We start from the raw sequence: 20612 nt of genomic DNA, 5'->3' as shown, positions 1-20612 counted from the left end.
ATCACCAGGAAGAGTGTGTGCTTCAGTCAGTCTCTGCTCCAGCACACATCACATGTGCCAGGGAGATGGGAAGGAAGTGGCGACAGACGTACGGCCAGCTCTACAATCACGCTACTCCCGTGACGAGGGAGGAGTCCATGGCTGTGTCTCTTCTGCGTACATCGCACAGAACAAGACTAATGTAAGCTCCACAAATACTGGTGGAATTCAAATGATCTGAATTTCTGGAAGAGTGGCTTCTCATTTAACATGTCACTTAAAAGTGGAACAACCCCGGGCAAATCACTCTCCTGGGCCTAGGGGCTCTGGGAAATAGTGGCTTCCTCGCTGCCTTTCTCACTGGTACAGGAGGCCACTGGCCAGGCCACTGAGCACATAGTTTTAAAGCCCCCACACGCAAGAAGAAGAGAATGATATCAACTGAGACACTGAGTGTGACGTCTGTATGTGCCACGAAGTGCCAGACAAATGTACGGGACTCCTATTTGGACTGCAGTCTGAGCAGGCCAGGACCAGCGGGTGAAGATGGTTTGGATGGAACCAGAGGCTGCTATCTCTTCTCCCTTCAGGCCTGATATCCAAAGATTTCCCGAAAAAATAACAACATGTGGGAGACTAAAGGGTCTGCTGCCTCCAGACCTTCTGCAGGGGCTGCGCCAAGTTCAGGAGGCTCCTTGTGGTACTCAGGAAGCCCTGGCTTATCACCTTGGACTTCTGCTCGACTCACCTGCAAAACAAAGTGTTGAAGTTCCCTTTCTCAGGGTCAAATGCCTGGTTTTCCATGCGAGCCAGTCCAAAGCCAATGGCCAGCACGGCAAGGGTGAGGATGAAGAGGCGGGTGACCCCAAAAACAGCAGCCCAGGCACTGAACCTGCCCACAGAGGCAAAAGAGGGATGTCAGTCTTTAGCGCCCTTGAAGGAATCTTCACCCACTTCTCCAGAAGACACCCCAAGTGGGAAGAGGGTTCAAGGGTGGCTGGGAAAGTGCTTGAGGGATGAGATCTCTAAACTCAGATGTTCCAGAAAAAAATAACGTGAGGGCACCACCTGCAGGTAAGCGGGCAGTGTGCACCCAGGGAGGGACCCTCCACCCTCCGGGCCTCAGCGGGAACCCCTGCCCAGGCCTCTAAGCAGGCCAGCCTGCAGCAGCCCCACTTACAGTTTCTCGTTGTTTTCATCTGCAAAGTAGAAGAGTCGAGCCGTGTGGAAGAGGAACTCAGTTGAGTACTGCAGCAGCAGCAAGATCAGGCCCAGGCGGCTCAGGCTGAGGGGGAAAAAGACTAGCCTTACATTCCCTCCGAGATGCTCGTGGGGCAGAAGCCATTGCATCTTGGCTCAGGCTGTCCCCTGTGCCTGGCTGAACTCTGCTTTCCACTCCCACATTCCCTGGCTGGCTCTGCTCCATCCTTTAGGATTCAGTTTAGCTGTCACACCTTTAAGACGTTTTTCCTAATACAGACCCACTGGCTGTTCAGCTGTCCTGTCTCGGTCAGATTCCCTTGCCTGCTCCCACAGCAAATCTGGCATAGGCCCTTCACAGTACTTAGCACCTTGCACTCATCACCTTGGCTGGAACCAAGCACATAAAAGGTACTCAGAACACATTTGCTGAGCTCTGAGTATAGGAATATGAAGTGTTCCTGTTGTCTGACTTTCCATTATCCAAGTCTTCACAGCTCCGAGATACATGCAGAAGCAGGAAGTGCTCCTTCTGTGTGGTCCTGCTCGTACATTCTCCCCGGTCCTCACCACTGCTACGGTGACAGTGCAGACTGGCTTCTTAGACCCGTTATGCATGTGACACATGAGCATCCAACACAAGGGCAGAGTTGGCATCACCCCACAGCCTTCGGCCCTCAAAGACCCATCCATGAACTGATGCTGCTACAGGCCACCAGAGACAGGAGACAGAGTTCGAGAGCTCCCTCCCCGCCTGAATCTCACTAATCCAAGTCAGTCATTTGCACAGGATGCCTGCTGCAAGGACCTAGTCCAATGCACCTCGGGATTTCCAGGCACCTTGGCAGAAAGTTACACACAGTGAGCTCTGTAAGTGCCAGCTCAGAGAAAGTGTGGGGTGCTCTCTTTTACTGCATGGATAACACTCAGCAAAAGCCCAAATTATCAATGACACAGCTTATTACCATCAATAGAACTCTTTCCATAAAAGAGGCTCTCAAGAACTGACATTATAGCAACTCTTTCTGCCTCTAGATCAACCAAGAGAGACCTACTCTCCAAGTCATTATAAACCAAAGGGAAAGGAATTCCAGGGCTACGAGCTTTAGCAGTGTTTACACTGGACACTGTGAGGCAAGAGCCCAGCTTTGGGAGGCCTTCAAGCTGCAAAGCCATAGTTTAAAGGCCAACATCCATTGGAAGTCTTCCTGGCTCTCTCTGTTGAGGGTCTTCTTCTGGGCTGCAGAGCAGATGATACATACTGTTTTATGGTGCTCATCATTCTAAACTCTCCTTACCTATGTCTATAACTCCCTCTTCAGACTAAGAATGAACCACTGAAGATAAAGAATCTTCCATTACCATCTTTGTATTGTCAAGTCTTAGCATGGTGCTAGGCACACAGAGGGTGTCAACAAATGCCTGATAATTATATGATTGTGTGGACAGATGCATGGACATAAAAGGGCAAGGAACTCTGGCTGGCTCCATGGTCTCACTCACTTTAAGAGGTATGCTCCAGCTATGTGCACCAGGTACAGGCAAATATACTGGAGCTGGCGGGGAATTTCCTCCTGGAAACAAGAGAAGCAGATGGTAAATTTGATAATTCCCTAACTGAAGACTCAGGGAAGGGGGAAAAGTGCAGGGAGTTGAGAGAAGGCCAGGCTTCTCTGGGCTGCTTTAACACACAGTCCCATGTCCCATGAGTCCCACAGTCCCACTGCATCAGGCTGCTGAAATTCAAGGGCATTCAGGTCCATTCCCAAATTCCAGCAGCCTTGGGTCTAGGGTCAGAGGGCGAGGTTTGGATTGAGAAAGAAGAAACAGGGACTGGAGAAGAGGGCTCTTGGAAATAATTCAGAAGGAAACTATAAAAAGTAAAAATTTAAAAAGACTATGGAAATGGCAAAGACCTCTCCTTTGACATCTAGAAGATGAGAGTTAGGTTTCCTCCAAAGCCACAGGTCTGGTGGAAGAGGCAGGCAAGAGACTGACACTGGTGGACAACACTCATGGGGGTCTACATGGCACTTCTCCAAGAGACGACTCAGCATGTTGCTCAACCCCGAACATATTCCTATCACCACCCAATACTCCATGCTTCTGGAGGAAAGGAAGGGAGGTACCCCCGGGAATAGCAGGAAGGGAGTGGTGAATGAATGGCCTCCAAGAAGGGGGAGAAGTGAGCACTCACCTTCCGTACCTTCTGGAAGTATAGCTCAGGAAGTGCGTGCAGCCAGTAGGCCAGCTGGCATAGGTAGAAAAACTTCACCTGGAAGCTGGAGACAAGGGGGCAAGTCACAAGGGCAGGATAGAGAAAAGTGTCCCTGCAGGCCCTGGCCAAGCACGGGAGGGAAAAGCATGGGCCGAGACTCTGCCTGTGAGGAGCTGGTCCAGGAGCAAGGGAGTAAGGCCAGTGACCACCGCACTCTGAGCCTGGGACCCTGGCTTCTCTGTTGGCCTGTGCCCTTGTTCCACATACAAGACCACTTAAAGGGACACGGAAAGTCCACAGAAAGAAACAAACATGATTAAAAGAGTGCAGAGGAGGAGGAATCCTTCAGCCTTGAAGAGGGAGCTGATTACAGAGCACTGTTGATGGAGATGGGGACCAACAGATATACTGACACAATGAACGGCTCTAAGCAGCAAGGGAAGGTTCTAACTCAGTCCTATGTCCTTTGCTATTGTTGCTCTTAAAGATCTCAGGAAAGGCAGCCAGGTGCAGTGGCTCACGCCTGTAACCCCAGCACTTTGGGAGGCTGAGACAGGTGGATCACCTGAAGTCAGGAGTTCGAGACCAACCTGGCCAACATGGTGAGATCCCGTCTCTACTAAAAATACAAAAATTAGCTGGGCGTGGTGCAACATGCCTGTAATCCGAGCTACTTGGGAGGCTGAGTCAGGAGAATCGCTTAAACCTGGGAGGCGGAAGTTGCAGTGAGCTGAGATCATGCCATTGCACTCCAGCCTGGGCAACAAGAGCAAAACTTCATCTCAAAAAAAAAAAGACAAAAAATAAAGTTCTCAGGAAAAGCAAAGGGTGGCCTCCTGAGGGAGACGGCCCCAGGTACTGCCCTCGGGGTAAACTGCCCTCTTGGCAGCACTATATGAGGCAGAGGACGCTGGCTCCGACAGAGCACCAGCCATGGCAGGCCAGAAGGGAAGACACTCTACGGATGTCAGGGGGTCGCCAAGAAGGTAGACAGCCCAGAGGGCATTATGGAGGGAGCTGATCTGCTTCTGTATCTGTCTCGTGCAGCTGAGGCACCTCCGTGATGGGAGCCAGCACAGATGGAATTTCATCTGGGGATTCGCTGGTCAAGCATGCTGAGAAGAAGCGGCTTCCAGACAAGTCTACCATCCACAATAGGCTCAGGGCATGACCTGCTCGTCAGGCCAGCTGGGCCTGTGGTGTTCTGGCCACACTCAGCTGGGACAGGAAGGCAGCGGGCCCGGTCGCTCCTCCCTGGGGCTGAGTCATGAGAATACTCACGGGAGGTGCACATGCGGGTAGTCCTCCCAGAGACTTCTTGGGTTTGTTAAGTATCCTTCCTGCAGTGGGTGAGAAGAGAGACCATTTAGAGATGTGGACATGAGACCTGCTGGGGGCCCTAGGACTGGTCCAGGGGTCAGGGATGCATCCAGCCCCCACCTGACAGAAAGAAGAAGGAAGGGGAAATGTGAAAACAGAGAACTTCTCTGTGTGGGCCCCTGGTGCTTGGCTGGTTTCTTTACTGTGGAAGAGTCACGCTGGAGTAGGAAGGGCCATGGTCTGAGGTCCAAAGACCCACATCTGAAGATGAGTCTGACAAGCGAATTAGTCTTGCTCCTCTGAGCAAGCTCATTAGTCTCCCTAAGCCACAGCTGGCTCATCTGCAAAACAAAATAAAAATACCCACCCTCACAGAGTTATTGTTGGAAATGAATGAGACAGTTTATGTGCCAGTGTCTAGTCCTGTGCCTGGCATGCAGGCGCTCAGGAAATGCCTCTATAATGAATACACAAATGAACTCTAGAATCACCACCCGCTGGAAAAATGAAAAGCCTACTTTGGCTTTTCACATCCTGCTGAATAAGAAACATGGCAGGACCCCGTAGGCCTCACCATGCAGCTGGACTCTGACACCTACCACACTGTGTCATTACTGTCCGTTGTTTCCATTACTCTTGCAAGTCCCTTCGCATTAGGGCCTTTTCTTGCCTACCTTTAGGATTCTAATATCTAGCCCAGCACCTTATATGGGGTGGGGAAGGTAACATGAAAATCCTCCCATCACAAAACATCTAGAAATGCTGGCGGAAATCTAATGAATATTCTTTTAAATACAAAGAGCTGATGAGCTCACAGTAAGCAAGGGAAATCCCCCGGGACCCAAAGGGAGAGGGAGGCTAAAAGGCAGAGCAGTAAGGTGACACTGTAGCAGCCCAGAAGGCACTTCTCATGGGCCAGGGTTTTTGTGCCCATGTGAGAACAGAAGATGGTGCCTTGGGAGGTGGAACCTGAGACCCTTGTATAAGATCAGGACCTCTGAAAGGCCGCAATCTCAGAGACAAGAAAGACTAGAAAGTGTTTGCTGATCAACACAGGGAAATGAAGATGTCTGCTCAGCCCATACTCAAGGTGAAAACAAAATCATGTATTCTAAAAATCTGCAACCTCAGGTTCACTCTGAGTTTGCAGGTGAAATATACCACCTGTGTGATCCAAAAGCCACCAAGCTAAGAAATTAGAATAGTGTTGTGGGCCAGTGATACCCTAGGGACATACCCTCATCCAAGGATGCTCAGGATTGCCACAGATAAAACCTTGCTAAAGATGAATTTATAATTCAAGATTACAAAACACGGAAAGAAACAATCTGCCACAGGCAAGAGTCGGCTGACACTACAGGAGTGCAATAAACACCAGTTGGCCGAATGAACAAATGATGAATGCTTTGTGCAATTTCTCTCTTCTGAAGAAAGGGCTCTTATTTGTCACTCAGAGAAGGCAGAGCAGATTAGATTAGGATGACTTCATTTTAGAAATGGGAAAATGAAAAAACAGATAGGCAGGATCTCCTGAAATAAGATAGTTTTGTTTGTTTGATACGGAGTTTTGCTCTTGTTGCCCAGGCTGGAGTGCAATGGCACGATCTCGGGTCACTGCAACCTCTGCCTTGCAGGTTCAAGTGATTCTCCTGCCTCAGCCTCCCAAGTAGCTGGGATCACAGGCACACAACACCACGCCGAGCTATTTTTTGTATTTTTAGTAGAGATGGGGTTTCACCATGTTGACCAGGCTGGTCTCGAACTCCTGACCTCAGGTGATCCGCCTGCCTCAACCTCCCAAAGTGCTGTGATTACAGGCGTGCACCATCACGCCCAGTCAAGAGAGTTTTTCAGTAGCACAGCTGAGATCTGAGTTGGGCCACAAACCTTCTGGTCCAACAACTTCAGGCTAGGTTGCTTCAGTAAATCAGAAAATCAACTGAGCTGGTGGCTTTGATGAGAAGGCTGAGAACCTCAAATGTTCACACTGGGATTAAAGACAGAGGTTTTATAGTGCTCAGCATTTGGCCAACAAGGGTTAGTAAGAAGTATTCTAGGTTATTGTCTATTAGGATCTTTAGTTGTATTTTCAAGTGAGGGCTGATCCACCCACCTTTGAGTCACTAAACGCCCTGTGATCTGTCAGTATGCCTTTCAGGTAGAGTCCACAGCCCTAATTCCACAAACTTGGGCCTCCATGAGCACAACCTAACTGATAGGTCCAATTGGATACATGTATACCACTGTAGCCACGGCCACCTGGATTAGAAGGAAATGATCTCACCTCGAACTTACATGGCCTCATTTCTAATCTCTTCTCACTACCACTGCCCTCCTTTCTCCTCCCTGGGTCATGCGCTGATTGAGGAATAAAAGTGGACGAGGCTCTCTGGTGGTGGCGTGTGTGGCGGTCGTGACAGTTGTGAGCTCTTTCACATACACTGCTTCTATCACCCCCACCCGCCCCCTCTGTCACGCACACACGCCTGCCTTCATCAGCTCTCCTGCCCTAGGCTACCTCATTCCAGGGACATCAGAGAGGTGACAACGTCTCTTCCTAGAGGAAGCAGCAATGTACTTAGCAGGAAAAATGGTACTTCTGAAACTGAGGTGGGAGAGAAAGTTTTGCCAAAACAAGACTCGCCAAGAAAAGCAGCACTGAGAGCAATGTAAAGCCCAGACAATCTCATGATTTTAAACAGGAACGCTCCTTGGCTTGGCCTCTTACTTAGAGACAAAGAGGTCAGAACTTTGAAGCCAACAAGCAAAGAAACTCCCCAGAAAAATGTTGCCTGCTTGTGAATGTCCAGTCCACTGGGACTGGAGGAGGAAAGGGGTGGAGGGAGGAGAGCAGGGGGAGCCAGAGGAAAAATGACTCACTGCTCTGAGAACAGCCTTTTCCAGACCTCTGTCCAGGCAGCTGTCTGAGGGAGGACTGAGGCTGGGGCACCCTCTGAGCTCAGGCACACAAAGCACCTGAGTCCACAGGGGGCTGAGGGTGACCCAGCAAGCACCTGAAACCCACCCCACATCCCATCCACTGACAGGCCCCAGCGGATGGTTTGGAGAAGCTTTTGAAATCCTTTGTTGTCTCTTGATTCTAAAAATTCACCCATGAGCTAAGCAAGGCCTCAACAAGGTGGAGAGATCCCTCCTGTTTCCCCAGCAGCCTTCCTTTTGGTGTGTGAACAAACACAACCACGAAGAACAGCGTAATTCAGACACAGCACAGGCAAGTGTTACATAAATTCAGACATACCTTATATTATTTGACCATCAGAACAACCATGCACTAAAAATCTGCCCTAAAGCAACTAGTCTGTTAGTAGAAACCGGTCCTGGTACAAGCACCAGCGTTAAGGACATTCCCTCTACTTGGTTCTAAAATATGAAGTCAGATATGGCAAGGAAGTCAGACAGGGAAGACCAAACGCCCACCCATCCTGCTTTCTCCAGTGGAGTGTTCTGTTCTTTTTCCCTGAACAATGAGTAGTCGATCAAAGGTAGATTAAAAGTTGGAGGCTGACATTCCCATAAAATGATTGGTGGTCCAGCCACACTCCCACTGCTCTCCTTCTATATATGCAGAGAGAAATGTTTCAGTCAAACACCAAAATAATACTGGTATTTCTGGTGGGAGGAATTTGCTTTTTTGAACTTCTCTATATTGTTCGCTTTTTTAAAAATAATCATTTATGATATTTATTAAAACAACCAATTCATTACTTAAAAAATGTTGAAGGCTGGAGAGAGAAGATGCATTTGCAGTTTACTCACTCATTCTACAGCCAACATTTAGCGGGCACTTAGTATGCGCCAGGCACCATACCAGGGATACAGCAGTGAGCACGGTGCCTGCTAGCAGGCAGCTCAGAATCTAGTGGGAGAAACAAACAGAATACACCAACAAGAAAAGCACCAGCAACAGGCACAGTACAGAAAATGCCAATTGGTGGGGGATTCTCTGAGGAGATGGTATCTGGGAAGAGACTTCGATGGCAAGAAGGAGTTGGCCATGGGATGGCAGAGGATGAAGCCCTTGAGCAGAGAAACCACCAGTGCACAAAGCCCAGGATGCAGAACAGCCAGGACAAAAGTGGGGTTGTGGCCAGTGAGATGAGACCAGCAGGATCAGCAGGACCCAGATCCCATGAGTGGGGAGGAAAAACGATTTCACTGCAAGTGTGATGGGGGCTTTTAAGCATGGGAATGTATGGCTTTATTTCTGTTTTAAAAGATCCATCTGGCTGAGCAGAAAATGGATTGGGGTAGGAGGGTACAAGAGTGGAAACAGTCTCCTAGAAAAAAAGATATTCAGTGTCTAGGCAAGAGAAGATGGTGGCTTGGACTACACAGATCAAGGTGTCTCAACCTTGGCACTATGGCTAGATAATTCTCGGTTGTGGAGGCTGTCCTGTGCATTAAAGGCTGTATCGTAGCATCCCTGGCCTCCACCCACTAGATATCAGTAGCATATTGCCAAATGTCCCCTATAGGCCCAAATCTCCCCTGGTCAAGTGTCACTAGACTAGGGGTGGTGGTGCAGGCAGAAAGCGGCAGACAGTCTCAATGGGTTTGGGAGGTACAGCTGGCAGGACCTGCAGATGAAATGACTGTGGAAAGCGAGAGAAAGAAGAGTCGTGAAAAAATTTGCATCATAACAGAAAAATACGATTTTTTAAAAAACAAGCTGTTTTTATGTCTTTTACAGAACTACCTCTCTTCTTTTTCAATCACTTTCCTTCTAGGAAGCACGGTTCCGATGGAGGAGGGCAAGGAGTCAAATGCTGTCAGGAGGAGTTGGGGGTCACTGGAGCTTTCCGTGGTCCCCTGGTCTCTGTGCCTATTGAATATGTTGAGTGGGGAACTGGCTCTCCCCAGAATAAAAGACTGTTAGGTGCCTCCCCAAGACAAGCCTATGTGCTCTCAAACTAATTAGCATCATGTTCAAATCCTTGAAGAACTGAGAGAGGCAAAGACAGAGCTGCTGAGCATTTCACACCCTGGAAGGCATGTTAAGCAACTTGGCTCTAGCCTCCAAATCTGGTCACCACGTGTCCCAGCTGCGGTGGAATGTCTGGGGGTGAAGTTGAAAGGGTAAAAGTGACTCAGAGATGAGGCAATCCTTCTCCTGAACAGCGGTTAAGCATCTTTGGTATCTTGAGGCTGTTCTGCTTCAAAGCAGCTTAGGCCTCCAGGGGTGGGCACGGACGGAACGTCAAGGGACTAGGTGTGGTCTGAAACCTGGAAGTCTAGGGACTTACGTGCACGGCACGACAGCAGGGATGCACTGTTCACACAGTGTCAATCTGCCCCTGGGACTGTGACAGAGTAGCCTTGCTTGAGAGGACAGAAGTCTTGGGCCTCTCATTTAAAATTCCTAGCGCTCTGCTTAGGAAAGCTGTTCTACGATGAAATGATAACAGGAATAAAAACAATGTACAAAAGGACATGTTGACTCTGGCTTTGAGAATAGGAATTCAACATTCAGCTCTAGAGACAGAGTTCCTTGTGATGGAAGGGCCCATCACTGTCACTGAAAGAAGAGGAAGAAAGGGAGGGATCTGTGGAAGGCCAAGAAGGAAATCTTAAAGAGGTCACAGGGTTGCTGAATTTTCCAAGACCCAGGCATGGATTCCTCAGCGGCCCAGGTTACAGAAAGGTGGAGCTCCAGGTGGTGGTGGGCACTAACTCAACACTTCCTAGCAGGACAGGCAAGGTCTTGTTACAGCAAACTCCAAAGGACCATCTGCATTCCTTTCTATGAGGGAATTTTGCTGTATCAAAGGTTGCTTGAAATAAGAGTCCGTTTACGTAGAAAGGAGGGGAAATTGTCCGGTCCTGCGGGCATCTGTTGCAACGGCATTGACTCTCACAGGATTTGATGAGCTGAGAGAGTGAGGCTGGCCTCGTTTATAGAAGGCCAAGGTAGTAAAACAGAGAGTAAGCTGGGCTTGGAACTCTACGTCCAAGTCCAAACTATCCTTGCTGCTTCAAAACCACAGACCCAAAGGCATACTGCAAAATTTGAGCTTGGAACTCTTCAATCTGGAACACGGGTATCAGAATGAACATCAAACATATCTTATGGGACCGTGTTTGTAGAAGGGCCTTGTAAAACAATACAGTGTTAATGTAGGTACATGGTATCATTACTGCAGTATTGCATAATGATTATAACAAGTGGTGACTGTTGGCCAAGATGACTCTCTCCAGCTATAAAATGGCATCTCTCTGCAATACCACGAGAATGCAAACATAGTTTCATTTCTAAGAAGCTAAGAAGGTTCTAAGAAACTTGTTCCCCTTAACAGAAAAAGAAAAAGAGCAAGGTGTCCTCTGCAGTCATTTGATCAGCAATCCCAGAGCCAGAAGTGCCCCTTGGTCTGAGCTCTCCCACTTCAGCCGTCCTGAGAATGGCTCACCGTCACCACCACGTAGAAGCACCAAATCACCGAGGTGAAATGAAAGACGACCAGCTGTCCAGATTCATTGAACTTGCTGTGTTTGACCTTGGAGAGATGAAGCCGTTTGCTGATTTTCTAAAGGATAAAGAAAACCCCTCATATTAATATACAAAGGTATCCATACTGGGCAGGTTTCAAACTCCTGTTTTCTCCCCACAAAAGGGTTGAACATCCTTAGAAGTTTGCAGCTGGCCATAATCCAAGGTATTTGGTGTAAGCCTACTGTGTGCATACAGTGCTTGGTCTAAGGCAAGCATTTTGAGAAAGTGGCAAGATGAATGCCTCTAGTCTACGTGTAAAGAAAACATCCCCAATTACTCCATGTGCCACAGACCCATAGGGAGACCATCTCCAGACAGCTTTCTCTCTGGGTAATAAATACTGCCGTTCCATGTGCTGATTAAAGGAGGCTGTGAGAGGGAACAGAACTCAAAGCGTGGTGAAGGAAGCCCAGGCAATAGACCCAACCAGCGCAAGCAAGTTGGAGGATGAATGGGTGCAGAGCTGCGGTTTCCTCCAAGGCCAGGTCCTCCACCCCAAGGCACCTCCCCAGCTTCTGATCTCAGAATCCAGACATGTCACTTACATCTAAAATGTACTCCTGAACCACAGCGTGCAAGATGATGGTGATGAAGATGTAGAACAAGATTGTGACCAGGTCCTTAGGGCCATAGTGGTAGTGCACGGTCTCACTGTCTGTGGAGGTAATAAAAGTCCCATCAGCATCCCTGGGGGAAGGAAATACTCTGGGACCCAAAACTGAAATGAGATGGGAAGCAAAATGTGCCATCAAATGGTACCCATTTGCTATAGCCCCAGACTCAGAAGAAGGTTTCTGGTTTCTGCCCCAGATTCCTACCCACCCTCTGGTCTTAGCTCTTGGAAGCACCAACGAAGGTGACTGAGGAGAACCAAGTGCGTGGCTGCATTGTCGTAACAGTATCTCCCAAGTCAGTGCAGCAGAGCACAGCGGTTAGGAGCCAGGGTTGGAGACCACCAATCCCCATCACTGGCTCTATCACTCCCTAACTGTGTGACTGTGGATAAAGGACTAACCTCTTTGAGCCTCAATTTCCTCCCCTGTAAAATGGGACTACAGTTATGCTTTCTCAAGAAAGCACCGCATAAGGGCTGAAGGTGGACTCAGAAGCTGGACTCCTCAGTTTGTACCGCAGCTCTGTCCCATGTGTCGCAGGGGTATCTATCTCCATGTGTGACTTTTCTGTACCTCAGTTTTCTCATCTGAAAAATGAGGGCAACATTTCCTGCATAGTAGGTTTATTATGAGAATTAAATGAATAAATGCGAAGTGCTTAGAACAGTGTCTGGCACCTAGTAAGTGCTATATACATACTTGCTATTATTTTTGTTGTTGGGCTATGGTAAGGATCAAATGAGATAATTTGCTTACAACAATGCCAACAATTTACAGGAAGTCTGTTTAAATGGTAGCTTATTAAAATACAATTTAATAGTAATAAATGAGACAGCATCCCAGGTAGAGCAATCTTGTGAAACTCTGCCGTTGCAGCCTGTGGACAGGGGAGAATCTGCATGCTTGCTCCAGTCAGTGGGCAGCAGGCTGCGGGGCTGTGAGCCTGGTGGCCGTGTGCCTGGGTCTGGTCTGCTCTCTGCAACCCCCACCTCCACCAGGCAAATGGCTGCTCTCCAGCTGTGTTGCATTCGCTCTGAGTCACACACACATGAGTCATCTCGCTGCTGAGATGCATTTACCAGAAGGTAGCCAGGCTGAGTTTGTTTCAGGGTGGCCAGGGAACAAAGTCAAGCTGACTGGGTCACTCTGGGAGTCCACCCTAATCTCAGCCACCCTAGACTGAGGGAATGTAACGGTGGGCAGTGGTGAGGGGGTGGGAGGAGGTGGCGAGGACAGAGAGAGCATGATCTTTGAAATCAGACAAACTTTCCTTTTTCCTCTCCCTCTTCCTTTCCACAAAGACCTCTTCTGTGAGAGGCACTGGGCTAACTGTTGAAACATGGAGATAAAAGACACCACCCCTGGTTGGAAAACATACAGTGCAGCAGGGAGACTAACAGACAGATGTACAATTACACTACAGACAGGCAGCACTCCCAAGAGGCACACACAGTGAGCCACAGCAGGCGAGGGCCCCGCTCTGGCTAGGGGGAAGGTGGTGGGTAAACTGTTCACTGGTCAGGGTGAACAGGACAGCATCGGAACTTGGGGACCAGCAGGGGAGGCTGTTGCGGGGGCGGAGGGCATCCTAGCCAGAGAAAGCCACATCCACAAAGAATGAAGGGACTGTGGCTGGAGTGCTGGGGGCGGAGGAGAGGTCACCATGGTGAGTGGCAGGCTGCTGTGCATGGCCTTGTATGCCATGTGAAAGGGTGTGGACTTTATCCTGAAGGCAACGTGGAAACATCGAAGAATTCAAATTAAACAGGAAAATGATGACATTTGCGTTCTGGAACATTTACTCTGGCAGCAGTGAACATGCCCAGAGGTAAGGACACCAGTTAGAAAGCTGTTCCTGTGATCCAGGTAAGAAGCCACAGGGCATGAATCAAGGCAGGAGAAGAGAAAGGAAGGGAGAAGGAGGGCTGTCAGTGAGAGAGAGCTGATGAGCCTACGCCACTGAGGACTGAAGGGCTGGGATCCAGGACGGGGAGTCAGGCACTGAAGACCCGAGGAGAAGACATGAAGATGAGGGAGAGGAGACTCATGGCCCTGCCTCTCTGCTCTACCACGTGTGACGCCAGGATTACATTTTCCTTGCCTTCTTCATAAAGAGATCGATTAGGTGGCTGCATATTTTGAAATTATAACTAAACACAGTTTCATCATCAAGATCATCCTTATTAGGTAAAATGGGATTTATACTCAACCAAACAAGCACAGTCCAAAAATCAGTGAAACAGTACCTGACAAGACCTTAGATTAGCTATTTTAAAGCCCTTTAAGAGGGTCACCTGCTATTCTTGATCCCAAATAGTAGGGTTCCAAAGAGATGTGACCATAGTCTGAAATCCTTGTTGAAACTAGAATGAATGTAGAAATAAACACAGACTCGTGTTCCTTTGCTGTTGAGAGCTGCACACACGTATCCTCATTGGCTGACAAACCATGCACAGGGCTCCATGCTGGGTGCTGGGAGACGGCAGTGAGCAAGGTGGGCACAGCCCCTGCCCTCTTGGAGCTTAGCGGGTACACACCAAATCCTCGTACACTGAAACACCAGCAGCCAAAGAAGTGTAACTCAACAACAAAAACCAAACAACCTGATTCTAAAAGGGACAAAGTTCTTGAAGAGACATTTCTCCAAAGAAGAAATACAAATGGCCAATAAAGACATGAAAGATACTCAACACCACTCATTAGGGCAATGCAAATCAAAACCACAACAAGGTTATCTCCTCACACCCATTAGGATGGCTACAATGAAGAAAAATAAATAAATAAAGAAAGAAAATAAAATAAAAAACAGAAAACAACAAGTATTGGTGAGGATGTGGAGAAACTGGAAACTTTGTACATTGTTGGTGGGAGTGTAAAATGGTACAGCCACTGCAGAAAACAGTATAGTGATTCTTCAGAAAGTTAACAATACAATTACCATATATTTCAGCAATTCCACTTCTGGGTGGTAGGGTAATTGGGGGGTCAGATTTCAGTAAAATATTTGTACATCCATGTCCATAACAGCACTATTCACAATAGCCAAAAAGATGGAAGCGACACAGGTGTCCGTGGATTGACGAATGAATAAACAACATGTGCTGAACATATACAGTGGAAGATGATTCAGCCTTTAAAAAAAAGGAAATTCTGACACATGCTGCAACATGGATGAACCTCGAGGACAGTAGACTAAGTTAAATAAGTCAATCACAAAAGGACAAATACTGTATGATTCCATTCATATATGAGTTACCTAGACTAGTCAAATTTAGAGACAGAAAGCAGAATGGTGGTTACCAAGGGCTGGGAGTGGGAGGAACAGGAAGTGCTATTTCATGGGTACGGGGTTTGTTTTGCAAGACGAAAAGAGTTCTGAAGATTGGTTGTACAATAACGTGAATGTACTTAACAGTACTGAACTGTACACTTAGAAATGGTTAAGACGGTAAGTTTTACGTTATGTGTATTTTACGATTTAAAAAACAGTAACAGCTGGGGATGTCAATGCTCTGAAAAAACCCGCATGCAGGTGTGTCAATGCTCTGAAGTGGACTGAAGGCTGGGGGTGTGGAGCAGAAGGTTGGAGACCTGCAGAGGTGGGAGATCAGGAAGGACCCCTTAGAGGTCAGGGCAAGACATGTGGACTGTACCCTAAAGGAATGAAAGCTACTGGAGGAGTTTAGTCACATGTTCATACAGAAATCTCTTCCTGCCACAGGGAGAACGGGTTAGAGCGGCAAGGCTGGAAGAGCAGTCAGGAGGCGCCCGCAGGAATTCCAGGTGGAGCAATGGCAGAAGACATGTGCGTCGGGTAGACTCCGTGACGGAATCAAAAGAACCAGCTAACACGCTGGCTATGCAGATTGAGTCAATCATCGTAACTATCTCATGAGATGAACAAGGAAAGTGAATGAGGAAAGAGTTCACAGAGTTAAGGGACACAGTCTGTTTCTTGGGTTTCCTCATTCCTAGAACCCAGCCACCAAATGCCACCTCAAGGTCAACACAGCCCCCCATCCCACTCCATCACCGCTCCATTTCTGGTAACATGCCATTCCTCTGACCTCTTATTCCTACTATCATAAGGAACAGCTTCACACACAAATACTCAAAACTGTATTCTAATTTGCAGAAATTATCTCCATGGCTTCCCTCCTTACCTGCTATCTTCCTACTTTTTGTTTTGTTTTTCGAGACAGTCTCGCTCTGTCACCCAGGCTGGAGTGTAATGGCACAATCTCGGCTCACCACAACCTCCTGGGTTCAAGCAATTCTCCTGCCTCAGCCTCCCAAGTAGCTGGGATTACAGGCGCGGGCCACCACATCCAGCAAATTTTTTTTGTATTTTTAGTAGAGATGGGGTTTTGCCATATTGGCCAGGCTGGTCTTGAACTCCTGACCTAAGGTGATCCACCTGCCTTGGCCTCCCAAAGTGCTGGGATTACAGGTGTGAGCCACCACACCCAGCCCTATCTTCCTACTTTTGATCAGAGGAGGAAAGTATTAGGTTGGTGCAAAAGTAGTAATAAGTTGGCTTGGCGCTTTCTGTTTTCATAGAGCTACAGAGGTTGGACCTTTGTCCTCTTCCAGGTGCCTATAAACAAACTATCGTTTTTGATTTTTTTTTTTCTTTTTAAATTTTGGTTGCTCACTAATTCTTACAAAAATCCTCACACAAGACCGGGCGCAGTGGTTTACGCCTGTAATCCCAGCACTTTGGGAGGCCAAGGCGGGCGGATCACGAGGTCAGGAGATCGAGACCATCCTGGCTAACATGGTAAAACTCCGTCTCTACTAAAAATACAAAAAAAAAAAAAAAAAAAATTAGCCAGGTATGGTGGCGGGTGCCTGTAGTCCCAGCTACCCAGAAGGCTGAGGCAGGAGAATGGCATGAACCCGGGAGGTGGAGCTTGCAGTGAGCTGAGATTGTTGCCACTGCACTCCAGCCTGGGCGACAGAGCAAGACTCCATCATAAACAAATAAATAAATATCCCTCACACGACCCAGGTTAGAGCTCCCACTTCTCATAGACTGCCCCTGTCGTGCATGAGCTCTCAAAAAGAACAGCAATCGTTTGGCAATAATCTATTATATTTTTTTAGAAGAATAAGTCCAGCACATCTCTGGCCTATGAGGCCAGACAGGTGACTCTGATTTTAGATCAAAACAAAATGCCTACAAGGGCGCAGGGGGAGCACAAACGAGCCAGGTGGTCCAGGTGTCTTAAGACAGCTGCTTTCAATACAGAGGCCCACTGCATCAAGCAGGTCATATTCTTCACTTCCACAGAGAAATATGCTTTACACTGTTTTCCTTTAAACACATCACCCTCTTGGTCTATCTTTCACATCTCCACTTTGAGAGAAACAAGTTTAAGAGATATCCACTGACCTTTTAACCTTACTAAATAAATACACATTAAAACTGAGATAAACGGTAGCAACAGGCAGCCTCGGTGTCAGGGACACACTAGAGAGGAGGGGCACATCCCACACTGTGTCCCACAGGGGTGAGGGAGGCAGTGACGAAGCTGCATCTCAGTCACTGTGGCTACGGGAGAGGCGCAACCCAGTGGCTGGAGTCCCAGTATTTCAAAAGCAAAGAAAAATCTTTATGTGGAATCATCTGATTTTAAAATGCTGGTGACTAATTCGAAATTTTTAAAAACACTGTATGGGCCAACACCAGACTGGCCAAAGAAAACACATCTGTGGGCCAACTCTGACTACAGACCACAGATGTGTAACCTCCAACCTTCCTGACCCCTGATACCTTTCCAACACCAATACTCGATGAGCCTTCTTCCTATATAACCCGATGGAGTATGCCAATATGCTCTAGTGTAGGAATTAATCTAGCTTTGGTAAAAAGCACCTTCAATGATGACCTTCCCACCGTAGTGGGTTATCCCACCTCCTACCAAAAGTGACACTCGCTTTGCTTATCTTTGATTACAGTTTAAAGGGAGACCTGAAACAGTCAGAATCTTAGCTGTTTTGACAATCTCTGTGGGCAGCTGTCCCTTTTGGGGAGTCACATTCTGCTTGACCTCCTGCTCCGCTTCCTATGACTAATAGATATTTTCCTGTTTCCTTCTGAGGTCACCTGCAAGCAGCTTCTCCTGCCTGCCTTTACATTTCCCAATCCTGTCTGGATCCCACTGTGCGGTCTCTGACCTCCTCTGCACAACCTGAGCTGGTGTCCACTTACTACTGCCATCCCATCTGCTTCTGAGAACTCCTCTGAGCGGGGGCAGGCATCTGTCCTAGAAGCTTCTTCTTTTGTCTGAAAGCTAGTTGTTTAAAGAGCATCACTGTATTCCCAGTTTCTTTCCGAAGCCCTGCAAATCTGGATTTGTAAAATTTTCTTCTGTGGGTTTCTGTGCTAAGAGCCAACTCTGTTTTCATATTATTTTGAGTCTTTTACACTATATATAAATCCAGAATTAGATACGGAAACATCACCACAAACAAAAGCCGGAGGCAAATGATCACCTGGGGAAAATATTTACAATTCAGATCAGAGACAAAGGGCTAATCTTGCTAATAGGTAGTAAGTTGCTATAATTTGACAATAAAAGGATTTTTAAAAATTGAGTAGAAATGAACAAAGGATATAAACAGACAAGCCACAGAAAAAAGAAACACAGAAAAGATGATCCTTATACATTTAAAAAAATGCTCAGCCTTACACAGAAGAGATATGCAAATTAAAACTACACTGAGATACCATTTCATACCTATCAGATTGGCAAAAATCCAAAGCTTGACAATATATTCTTGCTCAGGCTGTGGGGAAACGGACTCTTTCTTACACACTGCCAGCAGGAATGTAAAATGGTACCACCTCTTTGGAGGGCAATTTGGCAATTTCTACTGAGATTACAAACGCCTCAATCCTTTGATGCAGCAATTCTACTTCTGGAAATTTATCCTGCAGCTGGTACCTGCTATAGTCAAAATGACATGTGTACAAGGTTAGACACCACAGCACTGTTTTTAACGGTAAACGAATGGAAACAACCCATGTTGTTTTATCTATAGGGAACTGCTAGACACAGTTATAATACACCAGGGTTACTCAACATGTGGCCATGGGCCAATAGCATCAGTAACACCTGTGAGCTTAGAAACGCACATTCTTGGGCCCTGCCCCAGGCCTACTGGCTCAGAAACTTAAAGTAGAAATCTGTATTTAACCACACCTCCAGGTTATGCTGACCCAGCAACAATTTAAAAAATACTTATGTAAGCAATAGAGCGATTTAAAAATGAGAAAAATGAAATCAAGAACAGGGAAAACTGTAACCAGGGGATTTATGAATCAGAACAGTGGTTACTTTAGGAGGGGTGCTGACTGGGAGGGGCAGGAGGAAGCTGGGGTGCTATATGTTGATCTAGGCTAGAGATGCATGGGTGTGTACATATGTAAGAATTCATCAACATGGGCACTTGGCTGCATGCACTATACCTCAAAACAAATTTTTAGAAAGTTGATGATGCTCTCTACATATTGATATGAAATGATTATCTAGGATACATTATTTGTTGGGGAAAAAAGCCAGGTACAGAAGAAGCATATAGTATTCCATCTTTTATGTAAGAAAGGGCAGGAAAGAAAAATAAGCATTTGTATCTACATAAAGCAACACTGGATGGCCAGTTAAGAAAGTGTGGGAGGGTACACAGGACACAACAGGGACTGCCTACAGGGAGGAGGGGTGTGAAAGGAAGGGAGGGCAGGGTGGGAACAAGACTCTCCCTCTGTAGTCATGGACTGGATGGGGCACAGGGAAGCTGGGAAGTGGGAAATAGTCTATCTTGGTCTAGGTTCAATTGGTACAAAAAACCTTGACCTAGGTTAGAGCTGTACAGGAAAGTGTTTCAATACAGATTTATAATTGAACCATGTGAATGTATTTCTATTCAAAAAATAATTTTTAAGTAAGTCTTCAAATTCTTCCTGCTTTGTACAAATAAAGTGGTGTCTTCTTATCTACCTTGTTGCTCTATTTTTTTTTTTTTTCCCCATAGGAAGCCAGACCGAGCATGAAAAGACCTGAAGCTCACTTCTGGAACCGCCACTTGTCTGTCATATGATCCAGGGTCTCTCTGTCTCAGTTACCTCTTCTGAACAATGGGATAAAACCATCTACCTTTTCTCACAGAGCTATATATTGTAAGGTGCTATGCAAATAGATGAAAGCATTATGCCTATTTCCAACAGAAAGAATCAGACACTAAAGGAACAGAAGAGTCATTTGTTCTATGCTATGCACGGTACTGAACACCTCTCATGGGAACATTTACTCTTCACGATAATCCCGGATTATTATCTCCATTTACTGACATGGCGCTGAGGCGCAGAGGTGAGCAGTTGCTGTACCCCCAGGACCTGCAGCTAGGCAGCAGTGGGGCCAGGACTCAACCATGCTACTAATGCCAGGGCCAAACCCATTAGCTCCCCACCAGGCCTCTCTGCCTCCTGACGTCCCTTCGAATCACACAGAAGGTGCACTCATTAAACCCTGAAGGCCTGCCCTACCCCCCAGGTGGCAGGGAAAAAAGAGGAGCTTAAGACAGGCATGGGGCAAGCAGCCTCCAAGGGCAGCATTCTGACCTCCACCCCTCCCCACTCTCCAGGCTGCTGGTCTACTCCCTCTGTGGCCTCCCAACCTGGAAGATGTGACCAGCGGTGTTTTAACTACAAGCATCACCATAGTTCTCAGACACATGAGCATAGACACACACACACACACACACACACACA

The 20612-nt window shown here is 47.3% G+C and overlaps 2 protein-coding genes across 2 annotated transcripts in view; one reads left to right on the top strand and one right to left on the bottom strand.

Moving 5' to 3' along the window:
* Positions 1-18154, top strand: part of EFHC1 (EF-hand domain (C-terminal) containing 1) — a 103775-nt gene extending 85621 nt beyond the window's left edge. The window contains exon 11 of the mRNA XM_011981316.1: positions 17944-18154. Coding sequence (XP_011836706.1) covers positions 17944-18018 — 75 coding nt within the window. The 3' untranslated portion in view covers positions 18019-18154. The remainder of the gene's footprint in view (positions 1-17943) is intronic.
* The window catches only part of TRAM2 (translocation associated membrane protein 2), an 81663-nt gene that overhangs the window by 7514 nt on the left and 53537 nt on the right, over positions 1-20612 (bottom strand). The window contains exons 3-9 of the mRNA XM_011981318.1: positions 11771-11880; positions 11143-11259; positions 4679-4737; positions 3377-3461; positions 2683-2753; positions 1160-1264; positions 728-871 (exon numbers count right to left, since the gene is read on the bottom strand). Of these exons, the coding sequence (XP_011836708.1) occupies positions 728-871; positions 1160-1264; positions 2683-2753; positions 3377-3461; positions 4679-4737; positions 11143-11259; positions 11771-11880 (691 nt within the window). The remainder of the gene's footprint in view (positions 1-727; positions 872-1159; positions 1265-2682; positions 2754-3376; positions 3462-4678; positions 4738-11142; positions 11260-11770; positions 11881-20612) is intronic.

The sequence above is a fragment of the Mandrillus leucophaeus genome, unplaced genomic scaffold, assembly GCF_000951045.1.
Source record: "Mandrillus leucophaeus isolate KB7577 unplaced genomic scaffold, Mleu.le_1.0 Scaffold223, whole genome shotgun sequence".
In the NCBI taxonomy this organism is placed as follows: Eukaryota; Metazoa; Chordata; class Mammalia; order Primates; family Cercopithecidae; genus Mandrillus; species Mandrillus leucophaeus.
Note: the sequence above shows the minus strand (reverse complement) of the source record. Positions and strands in the feature narration are given on the sequence as shown.